The sequence below is a fragment of the Rana temporaria genome, chromosome 8 (assembly GCF_905171775.1).
Source record: "Rana temporaria chromosome 8, aRanTem1.1, whole genome shotgun sequence".
Lineage (NCBI taxonomy): Eukaryota > Metazoa > Chordata > Amphibia > Anura > Ranidae > Rana > Rana temporaria.
Window position 1 is genome coordinate 181482938 of NC_053496.1, and position 21303 is coordinate 181504240.

The window sequence follows — 21303 nt, forward strand, 5'->3', positions numbered from 1 at the left end:
TACAGTGGAACCTCGGATTACAAGCATAATCTGTTCCAGGAGAATGCTCGTAATCCAAAGTACTTGCATATTAAAGCGAGTTTCCCCATTGAAGTCAATGGAAACGAAAATAATTTAACTTCAATACCGCAGAGGCGGGGAGCCTCGAAAACGGCCGAAAAAGGCCCAAGGACACCTCGGCAAACCTCTGTTTCTGAGATTTGCCGAGGTCAGCCGAACTGTCCTCGGGCCTTTCTGTGCTAGTTCGGCTCTGCTCAACTCCAGCGCCCCCCCCACCTCAGGCCAAACGTGGTACTGCACACCGCTTTGGCTTGAATGATGCTCGTTTTTCGAGACAACACTCGCAAACCGAGTTACGATTTTTAATAATACAGGGCTCGTATTGCGAAACGCTTGTTAACCGCTTTACTCGCAATCCGAGGTTCCACTGTACTATAACTGTCAATTTTAGAAGGATCACCAAGAAGGCCACCATTTGGAATATTTTTTATGTAGTGTCTCCATGTAGCCTTGGAACATCAGCTGAGACACTTGTGGAACTGGACCGTCCGGGCTCCCCCACCAACGAATGCCTCTCTATGAATGGATCCAATTCTTTTAGATCATAATTCCATGAATTCGATTTTTAGAGAAGAATACTGAACAGTATAGAACAGTTTAATTTAGAAAAGGAGAAAAACTGATCAACTCACAAAAAAAACCACAAATGTTTAACTGAAGTAAAAAAAAATCAAATATATAATATTTATTAATAGCTATACAGTGTGTTGAGCGATGACAAGTCAACATCTTCAGTAAAGTAAAATAAAGAGCAATGAGAAGCAGACAACCAAAAGGTACAGTACACCAGTAAAAGACAAATTTTCATTGGATAATAGTGCTTTAAAAAATAAATAAAAAAGATCGGTGTTGCATCCAGTAGCCTAGATACATAGGCACATTTTTAATAAAATATCGGCATATCATAAAGACTGTAAAAATATATATATATATAACATTGGAAATTAACCATTGGCTTACATCACGCAATGGACAGCCCCGCCCTCTGCATTATTATAAAGATGTCCAACCACCGAAGAGCTGCTCAAAATCATGGAGCTATAATCACTGGAAATGGAGACGGTACATAGGTATAGACCCTGTTATGAGCTGGAGTGTCCATAATTAAATGTAGTGCCGGGAGCTGCGGTGGCTCAACGCGATTGGCACTGCTCTGACAAGCCATTCACCTCTGCAGCTAGGGGTTCGGATCCCGGTCCCGGCTACATGTGAATTGAGTTTGGTGGTCTCAGCCCGACTCCCGGTGGGTGTGCTATGCGAGGTAAAACCACCACACTTACACGCACTCGAAATTGGGTTAACATGCACGCACTTTGACCATGCAGTCTCTAAAAAGAGAGGCAAAGGACAAACGGGTCTGGTTGAGCGGGCTAGATCCTCTCACTCCCTTATAGGGAGTCCCTCTGCCCCGTTGGGCTTCAAAGCGGAGCAGGTAGGGTGGGCTGTGTGGGAGGACCCCCTCACACACCCGCCATTGCCACCCGGGGCATGGAGAAAGGTGGCAGATTGCCTCTGGGGGAGGCCTGCCTACTCCCAACTCCTGCAGTCCGGCTCCTCTCTCGAGTACACGCACAAAATACACTTATAAAAAAAAAAAATTTAGTGTTTGAAGATAGCCTGAGCTGCCTCATCTGTGATCGTTGGGTTTTTACCTAAGCCCTGTTGATTGCTACTGCCTGCTGTCGGGAGAGTTCTCCAGCAGATAGAGATTATACAATGGATGGGATTTATAAATATTTATTTTGCCTTGGCCAATCACTGAGGGGTTTATTCCAACGCTGGAGATAAATATTTAGGGTGACCTTCTAGAAGGGTCTCTGCCTTCTAAGCTCTGCTTGGAGAGGATGTATGTATAAAAAGGTTTAGGGCATGAGTGCTCAACCTGTGGCCCTTCAGCTGTTGCGGAACTACAATTCCCCATCATGCCTCAGGTATTGGGAGTCATGCTTGTAATGCCGTTGTCGGAAATTCCGACCGAGTGTAGCTACCAGAGATGGAGAACATCTAACATACACTCCCAACTATCCCAAGATGGACAGGAACTGTACCAGGCAGATCTCGACCCTGGAGTCTCGAAGAAGGTCACTTTTCAGGGATATACTCCTTTACAAATACATTTTTACCAGATGGTTGTTCTCCGTACAAAGCAGTTTAACCTGGTTAAGGAATGACTTGTAGCGCCGCTTCAAGCAGGAGGCTTCAGAATCTCAGAACACGGGAGCAGGCATCTGAGTGCACCAGTCCAGAAGCATAGGTAAGTGGAAGAAAAGGACACCGCTCAAACCGACCTGATTAAGTCACAGAGTATGGCCCCACCTCTGTGACTAAGCCCCGGTGGGCAGGACGAAACACGTCAGCTAGCGTGGCCAGAGCAGGATCTCCCAGCCAGTACCCAGAACACAGGAGCACGCGTCTAAGTGCACCAATCCAGAAGCATAAGTTAACCGAGGAAAAAACGCAGCTCAAACCGACCCGATATAGTCTCGGTGTATGGTCCCACCTCTGTGACCAAGCCTCGGTGGGCGGGATGATATATGTCAGTAAGCGTGGCCGGATATCTCTGCCAGTACTCAGAGCACAGGAGCAGGCGTCTGAGTGCACCAGTCCAGAAGCGTAGGTAAGCCGAAGAAAAAGACGCCGCTCAAACAGACCTGATATAGTCACAGCATATGGCTCCGCCTCGGTGACCAAACCGCAGATGTGCGGGACGAAACACGTCAGTGAGCGTGGCCGGAGCAAGATCTCTCTGTCAACTCAATTAACGGACGTGTGTTTTCTGATGTTTATTTAGGTTTTCTTTAAGTGAGAAACATTTCCCGCACTCCGGACACGAAAAAGGACGTTCTCCTGTGTGACTACTCTGGTGTCTAATAAGTTTTCCTTTCTCTGTGAAACATTTCCCGCACTCCGAACACGAATACGGCCGCTCGCCTGTGTGGCTCCTCTGGTGTACAAGAAGGCCGCCTTTTCGAATGAAACATTTCCCACACACCGAGCACGAATAAGGACGCTCACCCGTGTGTATTTTCTCGTGTACGATAAGCTTCCCTCTGTCACGAAAACACTTCCCGCACTCCGAACACGAATAAGGACGTTCCCCGGTGTGAATTCTTTTGTGCGTAACAAGGTTGGCTTTTTGAGCAAAATATTTCCCGCATTCCGGACAAGGAAAAGGACGCTCCCCCGTGTGGACTCTCTGGTGTCTGTTAAGATCTCCTTTCTGAGTGAAACATTTTCCGCACTGGGAACATGGATAAAGATTGTCCCCCATGTGACTTTTCTGGTGTTTAAGAAGTTCACTTTTCTCAGGGAAAGATTTCCAACACTCCGAACAAGTGTAGGTCACACTGCTGTGAGATTTGACATGTAGAAGAAGTTCAGAAAGATTTGTAAACGATTTCCCGCACCTTGAACACAATGAATTTTCTCCTGTGTAGGCTTCTTCAAGACCCAAAGAAGATTTCTTGAAATTAGATGGATCTGTTGATGTGTCTATAGTGTGAGATCTCAGATTTATTTCTGGTTTAACAGTATACGATTTATCAGAAGTTTCCTCGGGATTAGAGGGATCCATTGACCACTCCAATTGGTAAGGTCCCTGATGTATTATATTATGAGTAATGGGATTTACTTCTGGAGAATATGGTGTGATGCCATTATCTTCCACATAATCTTGAGATAATAAAAGATGTTTCTCTGAGGTATTCCTGAAATGAAGGCCATCTGCTGGAAAACAATTTTGAAAGAATTCGTTATTTTTCATGTTTTCCAATTCAGAGTCATAAGTCAACAGTTCTAAAGGTTCGGGGAAGGAAATGGGTACAATCATTCCACCAAAGTAAGAATTCTTGGGAATGGAGATGGACCTCTCATATGGTGTACAGTATCTCCTCCCCATTTGTTGGGAACATGATATTATATTGAGGAATGGAGATGGACCTTTCATATGGTGTACAGTATCTCCTCCTCATTTGTTGGGAACATGACGTTATATTGAGGAATGGAGATGGACCTCTCATATGGTGTACGGCATCTCCTCCTCATTCATTGGGAACATGACGTTATATTGAGGAATGGAGATGGACCTTTCATATGGTGTACAGTATCTCCTCCTCATTTGTTGGGAACATGACGTTATATTGAGGAATGGAGATGGACCTTTCATATGGTGTACAGTATCTCCTCCTCATTTGTTGGGAACATGACGTTATATTGAGGAATGGAGATGGACCTTTCATATGGTGTACAGTATCCCCTTATAAATTGTTGGGAATGTTATGTTATATTGAGGAATGGAGATGGACCTTTCATATGGTGTACAGTATCTCCTCCTCATTTGCTGAGAACATGACGTTATATTGAGGAATGGAGATGGACCCTTTATAAAAAAAAATGTAAGCTTTTTTTGGCCTTAATGTTCATTACCTGTATCAATATCTAGAAAAAATTGCTCCAGTTTATTGTTCATAGTCATCTCAAAATCCTTTGTAGGCTGCTGATCACCCATCACATACGTCTCTTCTTCCTCTTTTATAGGAATCAGATCTTCACTCTAAATCCCCAAAAATGATTGAAAATTATGTTTATAAAAAGTTATCATTAATATCAAGAGACAACATTGATGAATGTCATTTTTAGAGAGTTTAAAATTGCTTTTAATCTTTAGGTACCCAACTCCACCTACCTGATGATGGTGAGGGATGGTGTGACCTTCCTGTGTGTAATCCCGGGAATACAGAGGACGGGGACATGTCTCTGGTGGGTTCCCATTACTGGATCCATCTGTGGGAAACACACACACTGACTGAATACATTGTTTCTATGTGTTTATCAGATGATGGGGGATCTAGGTGGACCCTCCGTACTGCTCTCTCCTTTACAATAAAGTCTCCTCTTACCCGGTGATGTGAGGGGCGGCTGATTCTCCATCATGACGTCCTTGTAGAGATCCTTGTGTCCTTCTAAATACTCCCACTCCTCCATGGAGAAATAGACAGTGACATCATGACACCTTATAGGAACCTGACACACACAATGATACAGTCACCATCCAGACACACCCCTTGTCTGTTACTGGATAATGTCCAAGAATTCTCGGCACCGCTCACCTCTCCTGTCAGCAGCTCCATCATCTTCTTGGTGACTTCTAGAATTTTATTGTCGTTTCTTTCAGGATTGAGGGAGTGAAGTGGAGGCACTGTGATGGTCAACTGGGCACCAGACTTCACGGGAGGAAAACTCTGTAAGAGCAATAATGATATTAGTTTATCCTCCCAGAATCCTCCTCACCTCTCCGGTCAGGTCTGTGTTTTATTAATAGAGATAAGAGTGATGTCATGTGACCTCCCAGAATCCTCCTCGCCTCTCCGGTCAGGTCTGTATTTTATTAATAGAGATAAGAGTGATGTCATGTGACCTCCCAGAATCCTCCTCACCTCTCCGGTCAGGTCTGTGTTTTATTAAAAGAGATAAGAGTGATGTCATGTGACCTCCCAGAATCCTCCTCACCTCTCCGGTCAGGTCTGTGTTTTATTAATAGAGATAAGAGTGATGTCATGTGACCTCCCAGAATCCTCCTCACCTCTCCGGTCAGCAGGCAGATGATCTCCAGGGTGAGGTTTATTATCTTCTCTGCCATTTGACTCGGTTCCTTGTCCATCCTCATTGTCATTTGGTCAATACAGAATGCCTCTCTCTGTTGAAAAATAATACACTGAGACTTTTTTTGGATTTTCCTCGGATGAATAAAGTTGGATAGGTTGGACTTGATGGACTTGTGTCTTTTTTCAACCTCACCTACTATGTAAGTTTGCATGGCATTCGTTTAGTTCTGATACTGGACAGAGCTTGTTATGCTATATCACTGCATCAGTTATAAGATAGAAAAGGGTGTGAGTGGTAACCCCCCCCCCCCAAATAGGAGCATAGGCCAAAATAAAAAAACTCCACATAGCTTGTGACTTCCTCCAATATATTTAAACATAAAATAAGACTTTTGACTTAACAGTATTGGCCGTCTCCCATCCCATTTGGAGGATAAGAGGAAGTGCTGTGAGTGATGTGACTAGTAAAGTGGGGGCAATATGACCGGTAAGAATTTGGTTGAGATGAAAGGTGCTGAGACTTGGGTTGGTGGCAATGAGACTCTCTCCTTTCTCCCTCTCCATGCTAAGTCTGCTCAACTCCAATATACTCATAGGCGTGTGCAAGGGGTGTGCCAGGTGTGCCTGGGCACACCCTAATCCTGGGGGTGGTAACCTGTCAATCGCAAGCCACCTGTCAATTGTAGGCAGATGACAGGTAAACTTTGCTGACCCCCAGAACCTGTACAAGAGGGGCGGCGGGGGTGGTATTTAGTAGAACCGATCTGTAATTTCTTCCTGCAGCAGCTGAAAGTAGGCTTCTCCTTCTCTCACCAACATTAAGCTATCACAAGAGGAAAATACAGGGGATCAGTACAAATATGTGCCACCCCTCCTGTCCTCATTCCTCCTCTTTCTGCTGCCCAGGTTCCCCCTGTGTGCTCCCTTTCACCCCTCCTCCCCAAATTATTTCAGGCTAGAGAGAGGGGAAAAGGATGGTACGGAGCTTTGAGGTGCACACCCTAATGCAATAGGCTGCGCATACCAATGAATATACTTAATATACAAATTTGGAACTAGCAGTGTCTTTCCTGTCCTCGTCCTCCTCTCTCTTGCCAGATAGAGGATCGGGAAAGTGTTGGGTGGGGGATTAGAGGCAAAGGAGAGCAGCATGGTTCTGGACCAACTGTGGATATAGGACTTTTTCTTCCTTCTCAATTTGTTGCAGAGCCAGCACCTATAAGTTCTTAATAGGGTGTTTGCTTTAGAGGTCTGGGGTTGAAGCAGCAATTCTTCTCTATTGATTAACTATGTAACTATGGGATGGAAGGGTGAGAAGTGGGGGAAATGGGGTCAGATCAGCGTTGACAAGTTGAGTGCAGCAAAATCTGGTCAGGGCCGGGGTGAAAAAGTTGGGACAGCAAAATCAAATGGAGGGGGATGGGGAATCGGATCGGGTGAGTACACCGCTGGATCCGTGGACAGGTAAGTGCCCTAATATTAAAAGTCAGCAGCCACAGTATTTGTAGCTGCTGACTTTTTTTTTTTTTCTGAAGGAGCCTGGAGCTCCTCTTTAAGGCTATGTTCATATATATGAGGGTGGTTCCTGCTGCGGGTCCGTGCCTGTTCCTCGAGCCGCAACCACCCACAGAGAAAAACACGCTGGATGTGTACCATTAATCCTAATGTCCAATGCACTGAAAACCCACAACCGCACTGGGAATCCCACGTGCGCAAATTGCAGCAGGAACCTTTTCCCTGAATGTCTGGAGGCACTGAGGAGGGAGGGCTGTCGTGCCCTTGCAAAACATGGCTCGGAGGGCCGTATAATGTGTGAACCTTGCCTTAGTAGACCTAGTGACAAGGATCTGAATCTTCCGTGAGAGAGTGTCTGGGTCGCTCTTCCCCATGTAATTTGTGAGTACCCCGGCTCTGGCTGGTGGGGGCGCAACAGCGGAGCTGGAGGAAGTTTTGCTGTTTGCTGCACCTCGCTATGAGTTACTGCGCTGTGCGTCCTACTTATGTTTAAACAGATTCTCAGTGTTATGTGTTCCTGTTCCTCCAGCGTCAAAACAAGAGGAAGACATTTTATGTATGTAATTAAAAATAAATATAAAATAAGATCTTATTACCTCATCTGCTGCCAGTTCCAGCAATGTCTCCTCTCTACTTCCTCCTCCCGACTCACCTCTCACCCGGAACTTCCTGTTTATACCGACATCACTTCCCATCTGTACCTGACATCACTTCCTGTCTTCCGAAGAGACTTCCTGTCTGTACCTCAGCTAACGTCATAGCTGTGTGTTCCCTCAGGTGATAAGTTACACACAGTTTCCACAGCTTATAATGCCGGAAAAAGACACAGGTCCATCGAGTTTATCCTACATTATATTACCAAAAGTATTGGGACACCTATCTTTACACGCACATGAACTTTAATGGCATCCCAGTCTTAGTCCGTAGGGTTCAATATTGAGTTGGCCCACCCTTTGCAGCTATAAATCTTCTGGGAAGGCTGTCGCCGAGGTTTAGGAGTGTGTCTATGGGAATGTTTGACCATTCTTCCAGAAGCGCATCTCTGATGTTGGACGAGAGGTCCTGACCTCAACTCGATAGAACAACTTTGGGATGAATTAGAGCGGAGACTCCACTCTAATTCATCCCAAAGGTGTTCTATCAGGTTGAGGTCAGGACTCTGTGTAGACCAGTCAAGTTCATACATCCCATACGCGCTCATCCATGTCTTTATGAACCTTGCTTTGTGCACTGGTGTGCAGTCATGTTGGAACAAGTAGGGGCCATCCCAAAACTGTTCCCATAAAGTTGGGAGCATGAAATTGTCCAAAATGTCTTGGTATGCTGACACCTTAAGAGTTCCTTCACTGGAACTAAGGGGCCAACCCAACCCCTGAAAAACAACTCCACACCATAATCCCCCCTCCACCAAATGATTTGGACCAGTGCACAAACTAAGGTCCAAAAAGACATGGATGAGCGAGTTCGGGGTGGAGGAACTTGACTGGCCTGCAGAGAGTTCTGCCTTCAACCCGATAGAACACCTTTAGGATGAATTAGAGCGGAGACTGCGAGCCAGGCCTTCTCGTCCAACATCAGTGCCTGACCTCACAAATACGCCTCTGGAAGAATGGTCAAACATTCCCATAGACACCCTCCTAAACCTTGTGGACAGCCTCCTCAGAAGAGGGCCAACTCAATATTGAACCCTATGGACTAAGGCTGGGATGCCATTAAAGTTCATGTGCGTGTACAGGCGGTTTCCCAATACTTTTATTAATATAGTGTATGTGTACGGGGTGTGACAATCTAAAACCATGGAATGCCTGCAGCGTAGCACTATGGTGATGAGTCACAAGAGCGTCTTCTGACACGTTCTAACATGCACTCGCCTGGGTTGCAGACCAGCTGACTTAGTCTTTATTGAGTAGCCCACTGGAGGGGAGTTGTTGGCTGGGTGAATTGAAGAGTGGAGGGTTAGACTGCAGCAGGAGGCCTATCCCCATCTGGGGGGAGGGGGGTGCAGGTCTCGAAGGAGGCGATCGGGCGCTAGAAGGGAGCCTCTCCTTACACGGTCATGGAGAGGTGTCCTGGAACAGGAGCTGCAGAAGCAGTCAGTACGCACAGTCTGGATAAATTCTTCAAGGACTCAGGGCAGGAGAAAGTCAGTGAGTGTGACACAGTGGATATCTGGAAGAGTGGTGTTGGGCTCCTCCTATAACTTAGTTTTTCAGGGGCCTTCAATCCCATACTAAGATCTCACATTTAATGGGTACTACGATTCTTTGGAACCATGCCAGGGCGAAATATCACAACCCGTCCACCTATTCACTATGGGGCAACCCTTCCTTTCCACCTCACCAGATCCCCACCTGGGGGCTGTTAGGGGGATTGCTACTCCTAAACACATTATGACCGATAGGAGGTCAATGCAATTTATTGAGCTGAAATCCAAAATGTTCCCTTCCAAACTTGATGCTCTTCCAGTTTCTGCAGCTGCGTCATGCAGTTCTGGCACAATTCCCAGTGTTCTGCCCACCGGCTTCTATCCAGTTTACTTAAGTTTATGTGTTTGAAATAACATGTTGGGTTTTCTTGATTAACACCAAGCTAGTTATATGCAGAGCGCAGGCACCACCTACTGTTATCCTTCTGGTATAGCTTTGCTGTTTGTAGAAGTTACATATTGTATTTTCTTAGAATGTGTTAATAAACTTGTTAGGCACCAGTGCATTCTGGGAGAACTCTCTAGAGGAAGTGAGTCAGCTTCCATTTAAAAAATCTAGAGCAAGACAGCAAGGCATGTTTTCTTCAATCTCCCACCATCACTCCTCTGCAAGCTTAAAAAGTAAGTTCTTGTTATCTCATTCTGTGTTATAGAGCAGGGGTCTCCAAACTTTTCAAACAAAGGGCCACTTTATTGTCCTTCAGCCTTTAGGAACTTTCTGTTTATACTCTGACATCACTTCCTGTCTGTACTTGACATCACTTCCTGTTTGGTGCGTTCTGCTCGCAATAAATAAAAACATCCCAAGTAGTGAATTTAAAATCAGCAGCCTGTTATTTTGAACGTTTTGACTACTGCTTGATGGTGCATTCTTCTATTTTGACAAATTAAACATGACATAAAAAAATAATATTTCCAATATCAACAAATAAGCAATATAAATATACAGTGATCACAATGTGATCATCATAACATCTAGCATCACATAAAACAAAATCCAATAAACCATAAATCCACAATACAAAATAAAAAAATAGCAAAAGTCTCTCGGGAAGTAGGATCAAATAGATGTGAGGAGACCCACACCGATCCTATCGCAGAAATGATTCTCCCGTGATGATCAATTCCAAAGATCCGCAGAGTAGAAGGAGAAGCACTTCACCCAATGATACCGTAGTTTTGCTCACCTTTGACCTCAAAGATAATGGGAGGTCAGAAAAAGCATTTCCCCCAATAAAGGTAATCACGTGATGTAGAGAGGTGCAGTTTGTTTTCGTCACTGCAGGTGGCGCTCAACCGCAGCAACATCGCGAAGATGGGAAGTCAAGAGGAACGGGGTTCCTCTATGGTTTCCAGGTTTATTGAGGAAGTTATCCTATTGGATGCTGCTGCCCCATGTGACTCACTCTAGCAGCCATCTTGGGACAGGCCCTGGCTCCCAGGTTTGGCGCGCATTTCGCATTTGTGGATAGTTAAGGGACAGGTTACCCGTTCATTCAGCACTTATGTTCTCATTTTTGTGTAAATATTTTGACACTTTCATTACTACTGATCAGTTTTAACTATGACCCCGTGGAGAGGATAATACAGTGGATCCTCAGTTTACAAGTAACGTGGTTAATGAGCATTTTGAAAGACAAGCAACTTCTTTTTTTTTTTTATTCTGACTCGGTTTGCTAGTGTTGTCTTGCAAAACGAGCAGAATTCAAGCTAATGGTGCCTGCAGTACCGCATTTGGCCTGAGGTTGGGGGGGGCGCCGGAGCCGAGCGGAGCCAATCGGAGATGTTCGGAAATACTCAGTTGCCGGGTGTTTCCGAGCCTTTCCCAGGTCAGTCGAGCTGTCCTCAGGCCTTTCCAAAAGTTTCCGAGGCTCTCAGACGCCCCCCACCTCTGGCCACATGTGGTATTGCATGCCATTGAAGTCAATGCGGAACAAATTATTTTTGTTTCCATTGACTTCTATGGGGAAACTCGCTTTTGATATTGAGTGCTTTGGATTACGACAATTCTCCTGGAACTGATTATGCTCGTAATCCAAGGTTCCATTGTATATAGCATGGGTATGCAATTAGCGGACCTCCAGCTGTTGCAAAACTACAAGTCCCATCATGCCTCTGGGTGTCATGCTTGTGGCTGTCAGAGTCTTGCTATGCATCATGGGACTTGTAGTTTTGCAACAGCTGGAGGTCCGCTAATTGCATATCCCTGATATATACCGTATTTATCGGCGTATATCGCACACTATTTTCCCCTTAAAATAAGGGGAAAATCGTGGGTGCGCGATATACGCCGATAGCCTCTTCCCGCACTCAGTTTGAAATCCTGCGCCGACATATACCGAGTGCAGTACACTCGGGTACATTCGGCTAGTCTCGGCTTCGCTCGTGCTCACGCATAAACGTCACAGAGCGCGAGCGAAGCCGAGCCTTGCCGAATGTACCCGAGTGTACTGCACTCGGTATATGTCGGCAGGGGCGTTCGAACTGAGCGCGGGAAGCGGGGACTCGACTTGAGGCGCGCGCTAGAGAAGCCGGGAGGACACCATCGAGGCCGCAGACGGACGCCGGACCGGACGATGGACGCTGGGAAGACACCAAAACTGTAAGTAATAAAATCATATAACATTTTTTTTTACAGGAATTTCGGGGGCAACTTTAGGGGTGCGCGGTATACGCGGGAGCGCATTATACCGCGATAAATACGGTAGATATCCAATTGATATGAAAATCTTATGTTCTCTTGATCCCTGATGAAGGAAAAATATTAGTATGAAACGTGTTGGTTACTTTTTGAATTGTACCCCCGACCTTTAATGAAATTTGGACCTCCTCTGAACACGTCAATTTCGACTCTTTTTTACACCCGTCTGACAGGGATAGTGATTAGCGACAGGGAGAGGTTCCTGACGAGCGTAGAAAGGCTAGGAACACACCATCCTACATGGAGACCTCCCCAGTTGGGTCCGGACCAGCCAGGCTACATTCCGCCCCCTAAGACAGATGCTGTCGGCACATGTGAGACTTGCTCTGCTACACGTTGCTGATACTTGTCGTGAGTGTCCCCGGTTGGGTGCCTTGGGGCCCTCCGGGCCTATTCTGAATTCCTGGATAGAAGTTCCGTTCTCTGCAACCGGAGTTTGTGTACCGTATTTATCTGGGTATAGCGTGCACCGGCGTATAGCGCGCACCCAGTTCTAGGAGGGAAATTTCCTGAAAAAAAATTACTTACAGTTTAAATGTCCCTCTTCGGTGTCTTGCCCGGCGTCCATCAGCGGCCTTGTCTGGTCCGGCGTCCGTCTTCGGCCTTCGTAGTGTCCTCCACCGCTTCTCCCGCGCTGTCTCCGAGCGCCGCCGCCGCCGACATATACCGAGCACAGTACACTCGGGTACGCTCGGCCACGCTCGGCTCCTCTCGCAGGGCGTGACCGCGAGCGGAGCCGAGCGTGGCCAAGCATAGCCGAGTGTACTGCGCTCGATATATGTCGGCGGCGGCACTCAGAGACAGGGGATCAGCGTATAACGCGCACCCACGTTTTCCCCCTGTTTTTAAGGGGAAAAAAGTGTGCGTTATACGCCGATAAATGCGGTAATTACTGCCTCCGCACCAAGCTGCACCTCCCCGCTCCACGTCTGCTTCCCCACAACTCCCCCTTCGTACTTGAATTCAGGCAAATTGACATAAAACAAACAAAAAGGGAACTTATAGTGCTTACTGATATCATTTATTAAAAGAATAAAAAGGTATAAAGACATTCACATTAAAAAGATCATGGCTCTTAACATCATAAAATATGTGGTACAATCTTGTGTAGTACAACTAGACACGTGCGGTTCGTTACGTTCCGAATTTAAATTCGGACAACATTTTTGTTATTCGGAAATCCGGATGTATCTGAATTTCCGAATAGTACAGAATTTAAACAAATCCAAAATAACGAAATTTGAATCTGGACGAAATTTCAAATTCAAATAGTATTTGAATAGCTTTTGAATTCGAATCGTTTTCCAATTTCCAAGGAGAATAAAATAGAAAATAAAGGAATATAATTATTTTTCTATTCTATTCCTTTATTTACTATTCTATTTTATTATTTTTGAAAATTGGAAAACTTTTTGAATTGGAAAACTTTTTGGAAAGTGGAAAACTTTTTTGCCTAGTACACACGATCGGTTTTCCCGACGGTCAAAAGACCACCGGGAAAACCGAGGGGGGTCGGCTCGGTCCCCTTTCCCCTGTACACACAGCTGGTTTTCCTCGACAGGAAAACTGCCAGGAGAACTTTGGTCGGGAAAACCGGCTGTGTGTATGCTCCATCACAGTTTTTCCCATAGGAAAACGGATAGAGGGACGTAACGCGTAAGGAGAGTGGGAGCCAACATCATCACGCTTGTTATGTTGTACTTAGACATGTGCAGAATGAAAAAATCTGTTTAGTTTCATTTCGATTCTTTATTTACATTAAAAAAAATGTGTTAAATTAGTTTCATTCGTTTTCGGGATACGTTTCGTTTATTCAGTTTCAAATCAATTCCAATAGTTTTCGTACCAATTTCGAATAGTTTTCAAATTCGAAAAGTTTTTAAATTCAAATGCCTAGTACACCCGATCGTTTTTTTCCCGTCTGGAAAACTGCCGTGTTTTCCTTTGGCCGGGAATCGCGGTGAGGAGAAAAGGAAAACTTGTTCTCATTTTTTAAACCACAGTTTTCGTGTCGGGAAAACTGCTAAGGAGCATACACACGTACGGTTTTCCCGGCCAAAGGAAAACACGGCAGTTTTCCTGACGGGAAAACCGATCGTGTGTACTAGGCATTTGAATTCGAAAGCTTTTCGAATTTGAAAACTATTCGAAAAACTATTCGAATTGATTTGAAACTGAATAAAAGAAACGTATCCCGAAAACGAATTAAACAAAACAAATTTATGTAAATAACGAATCGAAATGAAACAGATTTTTTCACTCTGCACATGTCTAAGTACAACATAACAAGCGTAATGACGTTGGCTCCCACCTCCTTACGCGTTACGTCCCTCTATCAGGACTTCTTCAGTAGGTCATTCCGATTTCTTGCAGAATGGTGGTCTTTGACAAGGGAAGGCTGTGATCTTGTGTTTCTGCTAAGCAGGAACACAGGTTTTTGTCTTCCCACAGTACAAGACCCTCCCCCACACAGTTAGCAAGCACTCCCTAGGAACACATTTAACCCTTTAATCACCCATAGAAGTTAACACCTTCCCAGCCAGTGTCATTAGTACAGTGAGAGTGTATATTATTAGCAGTGTTCCCTGTACTTCTGTCACTGGGTCCCCAAGAAGTGTCAGTTAGTGTCCAATTTGTCTGCCGCAATGTCGCAGTCCCGCTATAAGTTGCTGATTGCTGCCATTACTAGTAAAGAAAATAAAAATTCCAAAAATCGATCCCGTAGTCTGTAAACTTTTGCGCAATAAACACTTTTTTTACCAAAAATATGAAGAATGCGTTTCGGCCTGAACTGATGAAGAAATTAGATTTTTTACATTTTTGTTTATCGGATGTTTTTTTAGCAGAAAGTAAAAAATATTGTTTCCCCCCCCCCCAATTTTTTTTGTTGTTGTTTAAAGCGCAAAAAATAAAAACCACAGAGGCGATCAAATACCACCAAAAGAAAGCTCTATTTGTGGGAAATAAAGGACGTAATTTTTTTTGGGTATAACGTCGCACGACCGCGTAATTGTCAGTTAAAGCGACGCAGTTCTGAATCGCAAAAAATGGCCTGGTCATTAAGGGGGGGTAAAACCTTCCAGGGCTGAAGTGATTAAATTTAGGTTTTAATTAGAAAGTTGTTCAATCCAATTTCAACCTAATAAATACATTTGTCGAGATAATCAACGTAGGTGTGTTCTCTGATGTTTTTTTAGATTTCCTTTAAATCTGAAACATTTCCCGCACTCTAAACATGAATAAGGACGTTCTTCTGTGTGACTACTCTGGTGCCTACTAAGTTTTCCCTTCTCAGTGAAACATTTCCCGCACTCTAAACACGAGTAGGGGCATTCACCCGTGTGACTTCTCTGGTGTTTAAGAAGGTCTCTTCTCCACGTGAAACACTTCCCGCACTCTGAACACGAATAAGGACACTCACCCGTGTGAACTCTCTGGTGTTTAACAAGGTCTCCTTTCACAGCGAAAGCTTTCCCGCACACCGAACACGAATAAGGGCGCTCCCCCGTGTGAATTCTTTGGTGTATAAGAAGGCTTCCTTTCAATGTGAAAGATTTCCCGCACTCCGAACATGCAAAAGGACGTTCCCCGGTGTGAATTCTCTGGTGCGTAAGAAGGTGCGGTTTTTGAGTGAAACCTTTCCCGCACTCTGAGCAAGAAAAAGGACGCTCGCCCGTGTGAACTCTCTGATGTTTGTTAAAATCTCCTTTCAGAGCGAAAGATTTCCCACACTCTGAACACGAATAAGGATTGTGGATTTTCTGATGTGTCAGAGATTCGCTTTTTTCGTTGAAGGATTTCCCGCACTCTGAACAAGTGTAGGTCACACTGGTGTGAGATCTGAGGTGTAGAAGAAGTTCAGATTTCATTGTAAAGGATTTCCCGCACCCCAAACATGACATGGAACTCTCGCTTCCTTCACAGCTTAACAAAGATTCCTTGGGATTAGAATGATCTGCTGATCTGTCCGTACTGTGAGATCTCAATGGGATAGCCCAAGTCATAGTATGGGATTTATGAGAAGATTCCTCAGGATTAGAAGGACCAATTGATCTTAGATGGACATCTGAAGTCATAGTATGGGGTAGATGGACATCTGAAATCATAGTATGGGATTGATCAGAAGATCCCTCAAGTTTAAGAGGATCCATTGATCTTAGATGGACATCTGATGTCATAGTGTGGGATTCATCAGAAGATTCCTCAAGTTTAGGAGGATCCATTGATCTTAGATGGTCATCTGAAGTCATAGTATGGGATTTATCAGAAGGTTCCTCAGGATTAGAAGGATCCATTGATCTTAGATGGGCATCTGTTGTCATAGTATGGGATTTATGAGAAGGTTCCTCGGGATTAGAAGGATCCATTGATCTTAGATGGACATCTGAAGTCATAGTCTGGGATTGTTTAGAAGATCCCTCAAGTTTAAGAGGATCCATTGATCTTAGATGGACATCTGATGTCATAGAATGGGATTTATCAGAAGATTCCTCAAGTTTAGGAGGATCCATTGATCTTAGATGGACATCTGATGTCATAGTATGGGATTTATCAGAAGATTCCTCAAGTTTAGGAGGATCCATTGATCTTAGATGGACATCTGAAGTCATAGTATGGGATTTATCAGAAGTTTCCTCAGGATTAGAGGGCTCCATTGGTCTGTAAAACATTCCTGGAGAATTCCTGAGTTCATCTGTTGGAAAACAATTTTTAAATAATAATTATAACTAGAAAACATACAATTTCTGGGGAAATTGTGTCACGTGTTCTTGCCTCCACCAATACTCCTGACTGGAGACAGTGCCCCTGGAGATGTAAATGTGATCCAACAGTGAGTCGATCCATTGCCCCATCAAAAACTGCCCCATCGCCCCATCAAAACTGCCCCATTCTATTTGCATCATCCCATTGCCCCATCAAAAACTGGTTGCTATGGAGGGTTGCTATGGACTGGTTGCTATGGATGGTTGCTATGGACTGGTTGCTATGGACAGGTTGCTATGGACGGTTGCTATGGACTGGTTGCTATGGACTGGTTGCTATGGACTGGTTGCTATGGATAGTTGCTATGGACTGGTTGCTATAGAGGATTGCTATGGACTGGTTGCTTTGGATGGTTGCTATGGACTGGTTGCTATGGACGGTTGCTATTGATGGTTTCTATGGACTGGTTGCTATGGATGGTTGCTATATGCAGAGTATGCTAGTATGCAGAAGTTACGCAGAGCCCAAAAAAACAGAGCCAAATCCCCTCAGCGTTGTGTGGGAGGAGATAGAATTCACCTCAGCGTTTCCTAGGAAACAATGTTTGATTATATGCAGGCTCTGAGCACAGACCAGAGATTATTGTCCTTTTTGAATACTTGTCCTTCTTCAAACGGTTGTATTTTAAAAACTATAAATCGTACAGCGAAGATCTTTATATTGTGAGAATCACAAGACCCAAACCTACATGTATAGTATGTCTCTGAAATATTAAAATTGAAGGCACAGTCGCAGTTTCAATTCCGTCAAGAAACCTGTGGATTTTTTTTTTCCGACGGAATGTTGGCCCAAACTTGTGTTGCATACACACGGTCACACAAAATTCCGACCGTCAAGAACGCGGTAATGTACAAGACGTACGACGAGCCGAGATCAATGAAGTTCAATAGGCAGTTCGGCTCTTCTGCTTGATTCTGAGCATGTGTGTATTTTTTGTGCGTTGGAATTGCATACAGACGATCGGAATTTCCCGACAAGAACTTTTCGGAAAAATTGAGAACCAGCTCTCAAATTTTTGTTGTCGGGAATTCCCGACAGAAAAAGTCTGATGGAGCCTACACACTGTTCCGACCAAAAGCTCACATGGAGTTTTTCTTGTCGGAAATTCTGATGGTGTGTACGTGGCATTAGTGTATTTGTTTTTCTTCTATTCGTTGAACTAGATCGACTAGTGTCTGTTTTCAACCAGGCTAACTATGTAATATACAGATCTAGGGTCCGAGTTGGTGTTCAGGCACTGGGCAGAGGATGGGATTAATGTTAGTAGTGACTAGGGTTGGTGGAGAAAGCTGCTGAATATTTCCAGAAGTGAGTGTCTGGGTCACTCTGAGCCCTCTTCTCCAGATTGATTGTTGGTACCTTTGGTTTTGCCTGGTGGGGGCGCTACAGGGGAGCTGGGGGAAGCTTTGCTGTTGCTAAACCTCGCTTTGAGGAGGGGCGCTGTGCATTCTATGAGGAAGGAGGGGGGGAAGCAGCTTAATGTTTCCAGTAGTGAGTACCCAAGTAGCCCTTTGCGCTGCCTCCTGCCCAGATAGATTGTAAGTACTGAGGTTTTGCCTGGTGGGGGCGCTACAGGGTCACCCTCGTCGCTGCCTCTTCTCCAGATTGTGAGTACCCCAGCTTTGCCTGGTGGGGGCGCTACAGGGGAGCTGGGGAAAGTGGAGTGGAAACGGCTGAATGTTTCCAGAAGTGAGTGTCTGGGTCTCCCTGAGCTCTGACTCCTGCCCAGATAAATTGTGAGCACCTTGGCTTTGCCTGGTGGGGGCGCTACAGGGGAGCTGGGGGAAGTTTTGCTGTTGATGCCCCTCGCTACTAGGAAGTGTGCTGTGTACCCTACGAGGAAGGAGGGGGGAAAGCGTTGAATGTTTCCAGGTCACCCTGAGCTCTGACTCTTAAAGCGGATGTCCGCTGTAAAAAAAAAATATTAAAAGTCAGCAGCTACAAATACTGCAGCTGCTGACTTTTAATATCGGCACCCTTACCTGTCCTGGAGTGCAGCGCCGTCCGCAGCAGAGGACGAGCGATCGCTCGTCACTCTGCTGCCCCCCCCCCCTCCTCGGTGAGGGAACCAGGAAGTGAAGCGCTCCGGCTTCACTGCCCGGTTCCCTATGGCACATGCGCAAGTCGTGCTGCGCCTGCTGATTGGCTCCCGCTGTGCTCTGGGAGCCGAGTGATCCCAGAACACAACGGGGACGGGGGGAGGTCACGTCCTGCCCGCGGACTGTGGCCGGAAGTGGGTGCAAATACCTGTCTTTAGACAGGTATCTACACCCCCCTCCCCCCTGAAAGGTGTCAAATGTGACACCGGAGGGATCCGATCAGCGGGAGTTCCACTTTAGGGTGGAGCTCCGCTTTAACCAGATACATTGCGAGTACTTCAGCACTGCCTGGTGGGGGCGCTACATGGGAGCTGGGGGAAGTTTTGCTTTTGGGAAGCGTGCTGTGTGCAGCCTACTTATATATTTTTTACTTATAATAGCTTTTCAGAATTATGTGTTCCCCTGGATGCAAAACAGAAGAAGGAAATTTTATTTATCAAATTAAAGATTATATATATAAAATAAGATCTTATTACCTCCTCTGCTGCCAGTTTCAACAATGTCTCCTCTCTACTTCCTCCCGACTCACCTCTCACTGTGAACGTCCCATTTATACCTGACATCACTTCCTGTCTTCCATAGGGACGTTCTGTCTTTACCATATCACTTCCTGTCTGTACCTACATCACTTCCTCTCTGGACTACATCACTTCCTGTCTTTTCCTCATATCACTTCTTGTCTGTGCGTTCCACCTGAGATAATTCAGATCAACACCTTGTGAACCGTAATGGGATTTTTGTACTTAGCGTACTTTAGGTGATTTTAGCCTTATTAGTTCCTCACAGCAAAACAATTGAGAACTGTCTGTGATACTTTGTTTTTTTGCTCTAATGGGTAAATTTCCAGGACTGGCACCGTGCTGCAAAGGCTAGTCGTAGATTGGGGTGGTTGCCACTTTTTTGTACAGTTGGTTGAATTGGTGTGGGGGGCGCACTGGATGCCTCTTGCTGGGTGTCTAATGCGTCCCTGTACCTTTTTCCGCCAGAGTCGTTTTTATGTTAATTTCTAGGCCTGAAGATTAGACAAAACCCCCCAAACATTATATATTTTCTGAAAACCGAAACCCTAGAGAATAAAATGGTGGTAGTTCCAGTTTTTTATGTCACACGATATTACCGCAAGGGTCTGGGAAGCGCAACATTTTAGTGAAAAACACAATTTTAGGGCAAACAAATGCAATAAATTACCCACATTTTTGGTAAAATATAAAAAGACCAGTAAAGGGATACCCAACATGCGAAACCGTAAAATTTGCGTGGGCTTGCATAATGGCGGCAAACTTTAGAACCCTATATTTTCTATAGGCAATGCTTCAAAAGCCCTCTTTAGGTCATCAGTTTAGGTCTTGAGCTAAAATTGTTGCTCTCACTTCGGCGTGCGCATTGATATGTAGCATGCGTATATTATATCATACACGTCGCTTTCCGAGTCACCAACAAGAAGGGGAGGAGAGCGGACGTGTGATGGTGATAACCTCCATATCACAGATGAATACAATGAATGTGAAATTATGGAGCCAATTACTGCAAACATGGAGGAGGAGAACCAAGATGGCGGGGATGGGAATATTCGTTTTGGTACTTGTAGTGGCTCCATGTTTTCTTAGATAGCAACTGACACGCGTGTGGAATTGGACCGTGTGGACTCTTTGGGGCAGCACAGTGGTGTAGTGGTTAGCACTTTCACCTAGCAGCAAAAGGGTTGCTGGTTCGAATCCTGACCACGACACGATCTGCCTGGAGTTTGCATGTTCTCCCTGTGTCTGTGTGGATTTCCTCCAGGTACTCCAGTTTCCTCCCACATTCCAAAGACAGGCTGGTGGGTTAATTGGATCATGTCAAAATTGGCCCAGTATATATGTGTGTCCCAAGCATGTCGAGATCCTACAGGGTAAATGACCGCACCAGCCAGGAAGACACTGGCTGCAAAAAGTGCCTAGAGGCCTGGACCTCCTGGACTGGATTTTCTGGACTTTTTGGAACTAGATCTTATGGACTCTTTGGAACTGGACCTTCGGCACTCTTTGGAACTGGACCTTTTGGACACTCTGGAAGTGGACCTCCTGGACCCTTTGGAACTGTACTTACTGGACTATTTATAACTGAACATTTTGAACGCTCTGGAACTGGACCTTCTGGACTCTTTGGAACTGGACCTTCTGGACTGGGTTTTCTGGACTCTTTGGAACTAGATCTTATGGACTCTTTGGAACTGAACCTTCTGGAATCTTTGGAACTGGAATTTCTGGACTCTCTGAAACTGGATTTTCTGGACTCTTTGGAACTGGACTTTTTGAAACTGGACCTTCTCAACTCTTTGAAACTGGACCTTCTGGACTCTTTGAAACTGGACCT

The 21303-nt window shown here is 45.1% G+C and overlaps 2 protein-coding genes across 2 annotated transcripts in view; both read right to left on the reverse strand.

Moving 5' to 3' along the window:
• Positions 1 to 21303, reverse strand: part of LOC120910202 (gastrula zinc finger protein XlCGF26.1-like) — a 1148070-nt gene that overhangs the window by 166074 nt on the left and 960693 nt on the right. The window lies entirely within an intron of this gene.
• Positions 15113 to 19466, reverse strand: LOC120910091 (zinc finger protein 286A-like). Its single transcript, XM_040321954.1, has 2 exons — positions 19425 to 19466; positions 15113 to 16778 (listed from the first exon to the last, which is right to left on the reverse strand). The coding sequence occupies exon 2, from the start codon at positions 16753 to 16755 to the stop codon at positions 15250 to 15252; it is 1506 nt and encodes a 501-aa protein (XP_040177888.1). The 5' UTR covers positions 16756 to 16778; positions 19425 to 19466; the 3' UTR covers positions 15113 to 15249.

What these genes read in the sequence shown, in the direction of transcription:
- LOC120910091 (XM_040321954.1), bottom strand. Translation starts at nt 16,755, where the DNA reads ATGTTTTACAGACCAATGGAGCCCTCTAATCCTGAGGAAACTTCTGAT.